This window comes from Trachymyrmex cornetzi, unplaced genomic scaffold (genome assembly GCF_001594075.2).
Source record: "Trachymyrmex cornetzi isolate Tcor2-1 unplaced genomic scaffold, Tcor1.1 scaffold694, whole genome shotgun sequence".
Lineage (NCBI taxonomy): Eukaryota > Metazoa > Arthropoda > Insecta > Hymenoptera > Formicidae > Trachymyrmex > Trachymyrmex cornetzi.
Window position 1 is genome coordinate 703,433 of NW_017300019.1, and position 11,756 is coordinate 715,188.

Sequence of the window (11,756 nt, forward strand, 5' to 3'; positions counted from 1 at the left end):
GTTTTTTTTTCAAAAAGTTCAATATTTTTTAAAAATAGTACAAAGATTTACCTCCAAAATGTTTTAAAAAAAATTTTTTTATGATTTTTCTTGACTGAATTACGCGTCATGAAACTAAACCTGCATAGCTCACAACCAACATTAAAATTCGGTGAAATATCATCGTAAAAAATTAAAGAAGTATTTTGAAGCTTGAAGTTTGTACTTTAACAAGCTTCTGACCGTTTTTAAATTTAATTCTACAGAATTGAGAAGATAAAATTTTTTGTGATGATTTTTTACCAAATTTCACCGTTGGTTATTTAGCAATGAAGGTTTAGTATGCAGGCTTCAATATTGCGTAGTCAAGAAATATCATAAGAAAATTGTTTAAAAAGCATTTTGGAGGTAAATCTTTATACTGTTTTTCAAAAATATTTATTACAAAAACTTTTAAAAAAAAAACTTTTTATCAAATTGCGCACTGTTAAATGTACTTACATAATTTTAAGAAATACAACATTGCGATATGTATTAAGATACAGAAAGACAAATTTTTTTTGAAAAGCGGTCAAAAGCGTGCTAAAGTGTAAGTTTCAAGCTTTAAAATGCTTTTTTATTTTTTTGTCTGCGATGATTTTTTACTGAGTTACGGTGATCTGAATATTATATAATTTTAAGTTATATATCCTTTTAAGTTATATAGAAACTTTTCGACGGCAGTGTAACTTCACTATTACGTGTGGAAATATATACACCTTTAATAGTGAGAGTCAAAATCATTCATTATAATTGTTATAATTGTACTTGAATAATATTCTTTTATAATGTATCATCATATACACACATACTCACTCAAGAAATGGGAACCTTTCAGTAAGAAGACGATTTTTCGCTACGTCAAAATTCAAATTATTAGCCAATAGCCATATGAGCTCTTGCGCCATAGTCGTCCCTAATTTAACAAAGAAATAACACACACAAGTAATAAAATTTCTTTTTTACATCTAAGAAAAGGGTAATTTATCTTTATGGTTATTAAAGTTATCTTAAATAAAATTTAAAACGTTCTCTAATAAAAAATCCGATAGAAATATATAAGAAATAATTAAATTCTTATAAAATTTTATCATTATTTATAAAGTCTATCGTAGGTATTTTTCAAGTTAAATACAACTGCTATCGTTTCGAATCAGTTTTTATAATATCTTTTTTTAATCGTTTTAGATTAATAGAAATTTTTTAATTATCGTATTTATACTCATATTTGTTTATATAGAATTTGTTTATATAGAACAATAAAATATCATTCGGAACTTATTTAATATCTTGACATGAATATCTTCTATCAGATTCAATGTAAGGTACTTGATAGAAATTTTATTAGTTCCGATGAGTAATTCACGTATTCGTTATTTATGTGACATTGATGATAGAAAATCACTCGGAAGTTATTTGATATTTTGTATGAATATCTTCTTCGGATTCAATGTAAAATATATAATAAAAAATTTATTAATTACACGATGTGTAATTAACATATTAGTTTTTTTTAAACGGAATTAAAGATAGGAAATCTATCAAAATTGATTTGATGTTTTACATAATAGTTTTCTATCTCATGTAATATGGGGAACATGATAGCAGATCTATTATCAATTCTAATAAGTAAGGGTTGTAATTGTTATTTATATTGGAATTAAAGATAGAAAATATATCAGAATTTTTATGTAATTTTTAATAACAATTTTCTATCAACTACAATATGATAGGTATGGTAACTATGATTAGTTAATTTTTACAGATTATGCCATATACGGCACATGGTTATGGCCAGTATAAATGATCCCTAAGTTGAATCTCCGCTATGCGTGTAGTTGTACTGCCATCACGAATATCGGTCGCATCCGCGCACATTTTCAAAAATTCACAGTTGATTTTTAATTCAATTCTTGGATCCTTTGAGTGTGAATTTTTACATCCAAAGCTAAATTTTGAAAGTGTTCCACGATTCCACACCATAATTGCCATCCATGATAAAAACATATAAGTACAGGGTGTTTCTAGATTAAACCGCCTTAAAATATGAATTCAGGACCTCAAACAAACAAAAATTTCCTCTGGACGCAAACGTTTCGTTCAAGAGATATTTACTTTTAAAGTTATACAGAACTGTAGAAATAAATAATGTCGAAATAAGGTCTACCCTCTTTATCGCTTTATAGTAATCAAAATTTAATTATTATTAAATGTTTTGCTCAAAACGATTTCCGTCACAAAATCCATATAAATATACCATTCGGCATATTCACTATTAGAATACGTACGAGGTATGATTATAAGTTTATTCTACAAAAGCATTCAACGAACTAATAGCTATGAACTACGAGCTACAACTATGAGCTTTGCAAACAAAAGTCTATCAATAATCTTCGAGCTTCAGACCAAAACAAGAGATATTTCAATTATTCATTTTCCTACAGTTCTGTATTCAGAAGTAAATATCTCTTGAACGAAGCGTTTGCGAGCATACGTCCAGTATGCATGTAATTCCTTTCGACAGAACACTATTGGTAGTCAATTACGAAGATTGAGTTATTGGTAGTCTATCAATAAATTCACCATAAACTTATGATAACTCCGGTACATACGCCGCATCTAACAAGAACTTAATTTATATTAAGTATTATTTACTATGTTTAAGGTAAATTACGTCAGTAAAAATTTTGTGCTGTCTACTATTATGAAAAAAATATTAGAAATGCTTATTTTTCCTATTAAAAAAAATAACTTTTTGAAACCCTTGCATTTTTGCCCAAAGGAGTGGGATATGCGGCTGCTTATAAGGAGAGGGGGAGGAAAGAGATATGTACGACTTATAAAAAATTTACAAATAATGCTTATAAATAACAAATAACACAATAAAGTAATATGTAAAATGATACAATAATTTATAAAATATGTTTACAAAATTTCATTAAGGAATAAAAATGATAAATATTGTATATGAAATAATAGATAATAATTACAATCTCCCTACGTATGTTAAAAGTTTATTACATGAAGTATATATTTCATGTAATGTGTTTATTGCATTTAGCGCATCTGCGCACTTTGTATGCTTTAGGCAAAAAAATCCCATCCGCTAAAAATGCCGTATATTCCAAACAGATGATGGGATTTATAAAACAACAAATTAAATAAAGAATACAAGAGCAAAGTATTTGTATTTTGCTATACAACATGCTTTATTGTTTCTCTACACTTATATATCACGAAATAACCACTGTCTTTTACGCGCTCTACAGTAATTGTTTTATTTAAATTATAATTTATAATGTCGCTATATACTTATTATAGTGACAACGAAATAACCACTGTCTTTTACGCGTTCTACAGTAATTGTTTTATTTAAATTATAATTTATAATGTCGCTATATACTTATTATAGTGACAAATCGATTTAATTCACAATAATTTCATTAATATTAACAGTAAAACCCGAAATTATAACACAATACTAATACAATATAAAGGCATGTAACAGTAGTTGCAAGAAAATTACCTCCACTCCTTCTATTTTTTCTGATTTCTACGGCGTAAATCCCGGCGCGGCGTATATACTGAAGTTACCGTATACGAAGAAAACTATTGAAATATATATTGACCAGTCGAGGGCCGTAAGTGATTTTCCATAAAGAATATTTCAATTTCTGTAATTTTAAAATTATAGGCACCTATAGGTCGGTACATTATAAAAACGTATAGGTTAATTTTACGGTAAAGAATTTCCTATTAGTACCGATAAACCTTTCGATGTATGTAATTCCATATAGATCACTATTGACAGCCTACAGCGAGTTTATCATAATAACTTATACGAGAAGTCGAATAACAGTCGAATGCCAAATCTGACTAGTGTGCGATTATAGCCCAGAGTTATCGTGTTAGGTTAGGTTATCAATAGGTCGTATTATGTAGATTATCCAGGTTCTTTTCTTAGGTCTTAGGTTCAAATTCCGTCGATACCGCATATACGTTTTCAAATACTGTAAACTATATCCGATGCGTAATTTTAATGTGTAATTAATATCATTTTATGTGAAATAACATACGCATTAATTCTAGCCTCGGTGTTCTAATGGCTTAGGACGCTTGTATGGAATACAAGAGATCCAAGTTCAAGTCCCGGCCGGTAATATTTTTCGCAATAAATTTATTAATAGTTTTTTAACATATTAACATCTTTATAATATGATGCTTGATTGTAGCATCAAATTATTAAAATTGCTTGTCAATTTAATTCGCGATTACTAGAGTAGTTTTAATTGCGTTTATAGTCTGGAAAAATAATTCGGCGCGCAGTTCGAAAAGACTACAATATGTTATACATATATATAAAAACATATATTGTATATATTAGTAATTCACGTTTTAATTATTTAAAAAGCAATGAAGATCCAGCTTTAATCGTAATAGGCATTTAAAATTTCCAGTATTGATTGTGTTCTCAAAAATGCGGTCTAAAATAAAGATTCTTAATATTAATTCTACATTGTTAAAAATGAAATTTAATATATTTTTTTAAACAGTGTATGAAAAAAGATATTTTATTGTTTTGAATATAATCTTTGGTTCGTAATTTCACGAAATGCTATATCATACATATTTAAAGAACAATAAGTATAATTCACGAGGCGTTAGGAGAGTTGACGCTAGAACAAAATTGCGCAAGAATACATAATATACAATAATATAAAAATAAATAATTATTTTTGAACGTTTCGGTTCCGTTTTGAGCCATCTTCAGCAAGAAAATATTAAACATTATCGTAAAATATAAAGCTGAATTATAAATCGCAAAGCCATATTTCAAGCGTTTCCATATGCAAATTGTGTAGACCATGCAGTGAGATGTGACCATCTTTAACATTATCAAATATTGTTTCATGGCTGAGTGGTTTATGGCTGACAATGAATGGTTTATGGCTGAGTTTTAACTTACTTTTTATCTTTTTCTAGTTCTAAAAGAAAAAGATGAATAAATTGAACCAAGATTAAAGATAATCTAGTGGTGGGCAATAAACTTCTATACTTTTGTTAATCTTCCACACTTTTGCACACAACTTTGTATATAACTATTAATGTAATAATATTTTTGTATAAGTTTAAGCGTTTGAGGGAATTTAGTCTCAGAGTGCTAAATAAATTTCGATTTCGCACTCTCTCTCTCTCTCTCTCTCTCTCTCTCTCTCTCTCTCTCTGTCTCTCGTGAAATCACAAACCAAAGTCCATATTCAAAACGATAAAATCATTTTCTTTCGTTTTCTATCGGATTTTTTAAATCGGGATTTAATTTCAAAAAATATATACGTCTTGATTTAATTAAAATATATTTAAAAATAAATTTTAAAAAGGTGAAAAACCAATTAGAAGACCTAATTTTGAAGTAAATTAGGATAATAATACATTTGTAAATTTTTATAAAATTCAAGTTAAATTGGTATGAAAAATTAGTACACTTAAAAGATAAAATCAAAAATCTTCACTGTTTTCTCGTATTTTTATTGTTTGAATATATATTATTACACTAAAAATATCCATATAATAGAATTACTGTTGCTTAATTTTTTTTGCATTCATCACCAGTTGATACCATGTCTGCCCCCTCCACTTAACCAAATATTAATGAATAAATTATAATGCGCTATTTATGTAGTCTTAAAATTTGCAAAAAAAATTTTTGCGCTTATTTTATTTAGCTAAAGAAAAAATTTTTTTGTGGGGGCTGAGTAGGCCGTCAGTCAGATCCCCCCCCTCTCCCCGCCCCGCATGTATTAATAACAACCGATTTGGAAAATCAAATAGACAGGATTTATGCGCTCTTTATGCGTTTTCATATTCACATAGTTTCAATTTTTGCTTTGCATCCTTAACACTCATATTCATTCTTAAGTCACTTAAAACTGCAGAATTATGCTATCTAACTATGCAAAATATATCTTCTAAAGGATTGCAGTACAAAAATCGAAATTGCTTGGAAATGATAGCACATAAATCGAAGATATATTTTGTATAGTTAAATAGCGTAATTTTGCAATTTTAAACGACTTAGAGATAAATATGTCTGTTTGCTTCAAGAGGGAAGTGTCTTAAGGGATGCAGCGCAAAAATTGAAACTATGTGAATATGAAAGCGCATAAATAGCGCATAAATCCTGTCTATTTGATTTTCCAAATCGGTTATTAACATGTGGAGGGGCGGGCTAACTGACAGCCTACTCAGTTCTACCACAAAAAAAATTTTGTTTAGGTAAATAAAGCAATGAAATGAGCGTAAAAATTTTTTTTACGGATTTTGAGAGCTCATAAATAGCATTATTATATAATTTATTCATTAAGATTTGGTTAAGTGAGGGGCCAGCTAGGCAGACGTGTTAATACGTACCCGATCTTGGATGTGACAGCAACCATGTGTCATCTGATCTAACTTTGAAATTATAAAAACCTTCACCCTGTTCTATATATCTAAACGGGAAGAAGTATTTTTTTGGACCAACAAGAACGAATCCAGTTCTTTCGCCTTTAAAGAGCTTCAACATTTCCTTTGTCTTTTCTTCTGACAGAAGCTCATAGCTTGGAGGTTGCCGAGCCATCTTTGCTGCTTATGTCTTGTCCACTTGATTGTCGATAAAAAAATGTTTTATTTTATTATTACGTTTTGACTATTATCCACAATTGAAAGAATTAAAAAATATAAACCACTATCATTAGAGTTATATACGTATCAAGCTTTACAATAAAACTGTTCATGTAATGCTAAACAGATATAATGGTTTACAGTCGCGATTGATGCGAAGAGCCTGGTAACTACCAACTTAACTCGCACGGTTAAATCTCCGAATGACAATTTTGTGAGGATCGACACGAAGAGCCTTTCCCTTTCCACCAACGGTCTCTCCGTTCTTTGTGCTGATTGCGAATTCTTATTATTCCTCGATTAGGCCGACATCAGACTACGTATTAAGCCGGTATTAGAGCACGCATTGAAAATTGAGATTGAAGATTACAAGATTGAAATTTAATTAATAAAAACAAAAGGAACTAAAATTTCTTATTAATCAAGTTTCAATTTTTCAATCTTCAATCTCAATCTTCAATGCGTAGTCTGATTTCAGCCTTACTGCTACTAGTGTTCCTATACGCGTTTCTATTTATTGCTGTTTACAACTACAACGTTAATTATTGAACTGTATTTGCTCATATAAATATATTTACAAGTTAGTTTAAATCTAGGATTTCAGTTACATACGCGAAGAGAGCATTGCGAACTTATTTAAGCGGTTTTGTCCCCATTTTATTGATCTTAAATATATTATTTTCAATTTTAGCAAAGTTAAGGATACCTATAAATTAACAAAGGATATCTTAAAAGTAGATAACTTCTAGGTAACTTTAAGTAATTTTTAGGTAACTTTATTTTTTCTGTTATCTGAGTTCATGCTTGTGTCAAATTATTACATGCAGTGCGCACCAAAGAGAATTCTGCTAATGAAAAACTCTATAATAAATAATTTTGGAAAAAATTGGCCAAACTCTACGTGTGGAATTTCCACATTCAGATTATTTTGAGTGTGAAGCTCTTCAAACATTCCATATATAAGTCGCCGGCTCTATAGTAACTTAGTTTTATAGTCAATGACCCTTTGATTATTAATATAGATTGAAAATATCAACTGAGTGCTCGTTTTAATAATTAATAAAATATTAATTGAGACAGAGATTGCCTAACGGCTTACTAACAAGTTAAAGAACTCAATGGTGAAATTCGTCACGGATCACATTCGTTAAAGAATTTAGGTTAGTCGGTTAACTTTCTTCACTTACCAATACTTTCCAAACTTGCAAATACTTTCTTCTTTCTTCTTGAAAAGTGCGGCCGACGGCGGCATTTGAAATCTTAGTTGTAAGATAAGCATTTAGAGTGTCAAAATACAATTTTTTATTTCACATTTTTTAAGATTTAAGAAAATATATTTCTGATAAACTAAAAATATATATATTTCCAAAATATTATATCAAACTAATATAAAATAGCAATCCGGGAAAAATATTTCATTATAATTATATATAATTATGTATATATAATAATTATATTAAATTATGTAAAACTATATATATAATTATATTAAAAATTAACATATTTTATATGCAATTATATATAATAAATTATATATAAAATATGTATAACATTTTTTCCCGGGAAGACAGAAGGTTTTGAAGAATTTGATAGGAATATTGTGTTAAGTAGAAAAACGCAGGTAGAAATTAATATGTTAAATTACTTTTTTAAGAAAAGGTAAAAAAAAGCCCAGAATACATACGTGCTACTTAAACAAAAACTATTTTACCAAATTAAAAAGTTAAACCTAAGTGATATTATTTTATATAATAAATCCTAAATAATATATATCTTTTGAATTCTCATTAAAGAGTATTTGTATAACAACCTAAGTGTGATAGTAGCTTTAATTATTCTTCAAAGATTATTATATCACAAAATTGCGATACTTTATTCAACTCCCCACATAATATGTAATATTGTAGTAATATTGCAGTAATATTAGAACTTGCAATTCAACTTACGTAAATACTATTGAGATATTACATTGCTATATATCACAACGTAATATTGGATTGTCGGAAAAGTCATGACGTATTTTTGTCATATTTTTTATTCAAATTTATATATATCCTACATTTAATTATATCATTCGATAGAGCAAAGTTTCAGTTTTAAGAATCTGTTTTAATAATTACGTTACGTTATTTTTGAACAGAGTTATGAGCAATTAAAGTCAAAATACTCCTTTTATTTAATCCGCGATAACTTAGTAACAAAAAATTGTAGGAATATTTTTAAAAAATGATTTTGCAGGGAAAGCTGTAAGCTTTTACGATAGATAGTCGAAATTGTTCTCAATTTTTTTTAGGCATGTTACAGACCTTCAAAGTGAGAAAAAATTTTTTTATTTTTATCAGCTAGTATTCTGTGTGTAAAAATTACCAAACTCACATAAAATTAAAAATTTATAGTAAGCTTTTGAAAGTAGAGACTTCACACTTTAAAACGCTTTTTTAAATTTAAATTTTATTTAATTTTAATAAAGATATTGTATATACAATTTTGAGCAAAAAATGCGTTGTAACTTTTTCGACAACCCAATATTGCAATAATTCTGAGATATTGCAATGTGATATATCATTCTATAATATTACTACAATGTCGTCCAAATATTACAGTTAGATATATCGCAATGCAATACCGCATATCGTCCAAATATTTCGGTATGATGCATTGCAATGCAATATTATCGCGATATTATTCAAATATTGCAATATGTTATATCACTCTGAAGCATTACCGCAATATTGTTTAAATCCCAGATAGCAAGCTACGTCATTTTGTCGTCATTTTGACGTCAAACGACGTCAGCTTGCTATCAGGGATATTGCAGTACAACATATCGCAAAGCAGTATTACCGCAATATTGTTCAAATATTGCAATGTGATATATCGCTTTGTAATATTAGGTGTACAACTTTGCTTCCGCCGTTTTTTTTCCGAAATTCGAGGCTTTATTGTAAAAAACTGGTTATATATTTATGATTCAAAGTATTGTCCATCGCTGGCCACTACTTTTTCTCATCTTTCGTGCAGCGTACGAATCCCGCGTCGAAAACACTGGTCATCTTTTGAGGCAATCCACAAATCGATCCAATTTTTTACTTCTTTATAAGACTGGAAGTGCTGATCAGCCAGGCCGTGTGCCATTGATCGAAACAAGTGACAGTCAGAGGGAGCAACGTCTGGAGAATACGGTGGGTGGGGTAGGACTTCACATTTCAACGTTTCCAAGTATGTCTTGATCACTTTCGCAACATGGGATCGAGTATTGTTATGCTGCAAAATCACTTTATCGTGTCTCTCGTTGTATTGCGGCAGTTTGTCTTTCAATGCTCGGCTCAAACACATCAATTGCGTTCGATACCGATCGCCTGTGATTGTTTTAGTCGGTTTTAACAGCTCATAATACACTACGCCGAGCTGGTCCCACCAAATACAGAGCATGACCTTAAAGCCGTGAATATTCGGTTTGGCCGTCGATGTGGAAGCATGACTGGGAACTCCCCATGATTTTCTGCGCTTGGGGTTATCGTAATGAACCCTTTTTTCGTCCCCAGTTACAATGCGATGCAGAAATCCCTTCCGTCTTTGCCTTTCAAGCAACTGTTCACAAACAAACAAACACCGTTCAACATTTCTCGGCTTCAACTCGTACGGCACCCAATTTCCTTGCTTCTGAATCATTCCCATGGCTTTGAGGCGTTTTGAAATGGCTTGTTGAGTCACTCCCAATGATCGTGCCAATTCTTCTCGATTTTGACACGAGTCTTGATCAAGTAATGCCTCCAATTCTGCATCTTCGAAAACCTTCTCTCTTCCACCGCTATGCCGGTCTTCGACGTCAAAATCACCGTTCTTGAAGCGCTGAAACCACTCACGAGTCACGACATGTTCTTTCACTAATAGCGGCCTCACCATAAGTATTTGAGAGCATTCGATAAGCCTCAGCCGCAGATTCCTTCATATTGAAGCAGAAAATTAAAACCTCCCGCAAATGACGAGAATTTGGCTCGTAAACTGACATTTTCAATCGAGAATAACTTTATGATGCAGACACAAATCGACTAATGTTTCTATGGGGTTATGTTGACAGATGCCCAAGTTTATTGTATGACGTCTATGATCTATTTATTTCGACCACCACTTACCGCTAAAGCCATCTATAGGAAAACGGCGGAAGCAAAGTTGTACACTTAATATTATCGCAAAATCATTCAATGATTGTGGTATATTGCACCGTAATATTACAGAAATATCGTTCAATTATTACATTGCAGTTTACCACAATATTATTGCAACAGCGTTGAAAAATTACAATGCATTTTATTGCAGTGCCATTTTTCTAAGATATGAATAATATTACGTTTTGATTTATTACTGAATCAATATTAAGTATTTTTTAAATGTAAAAAAATTAGGAATATAAATTGAACATAACTCACAAGGGATACAAATAAGCTGTATTATGTGCATAGGCGCCGACTTATGAAAAATATTGGGGGGGGGGGGAGAAAAAGGATGCCAAATGACCTTTTTCTCACGGTCTTTTCTTTCCTGGTAATTACATTGCATTTACATACTTTCATTACAGTGTATGTACTACCTGTACGTGCGCGGTCTTCCTATTCCCGTGCGAAGTTAGCGCGCCGATTTTCAGTTCGGTTTATAAATTCATTTGCACAACAGCATTTACAACTAATCATATTGTTTCTTCTGCATGTGTATGTAAAATACTTACAGAATTTAATCTTTGTTGCGTTATAGTACTTCGTATATACGTTAATAATTTCCTTAAGGAAGAAAATGAACGCTCGTCTCTACACGTACTTACAGGAATCGTTAAAAGTATTTTTACAAACTTCACTAACTCTGACAATAAATCCGCTATACATCGTTCCTGCTCGACGTTTCCTTAGGCTGCGTTCCACTTAACGCTCCCAATGCTCACGAGCATCGTTTGTCCTTGTTTAACATTTGATAAACAACAAGGATGAAATGATTCCACAAGCGTTGCGGGCGTTAAATGGAATGTACCCTTACAGTGTTGATCGCAGAAATTATTTGCGATTGTTAAAAAAATTATTGAGGGG

The 11,756-nt window shown here is 30.6% G+C and overlaps 1 protein-coding gene across 1 annotated transcript in view; it reads right to left on the reverse strand.

Annotated features, from left to right (window-relative positions):
* LOC108767579 (estrogen sulfotransferase) overlaps nucleotides 1-6,654 on the reverse strand; it is a 29,217-nt gene extending 22,563 nt beyond the window's left edge. Inside the window, exons 1-2 of the mRNA XM_018517527.1 lie at nucleotides 6,427-6,654; nucleotides 835-934 (exon numbers count right to left, since the gene is read on the reverse strand). Coding sequence (XP_018373029.1) covers nucleotides 835-934; nucleotides 6,427-6,634 — 308 coding nt within the window. The 5' untranslated portion in view covers nucleotides 6,635-6,654. The remainder of the gene's footprint in view (nucleotides 1-834; nucleotides 935-6,426) is intronic.
* Between the last annotated feature and the right edge of the window lie 5,102 nt (nucleotides 6,655-11,756).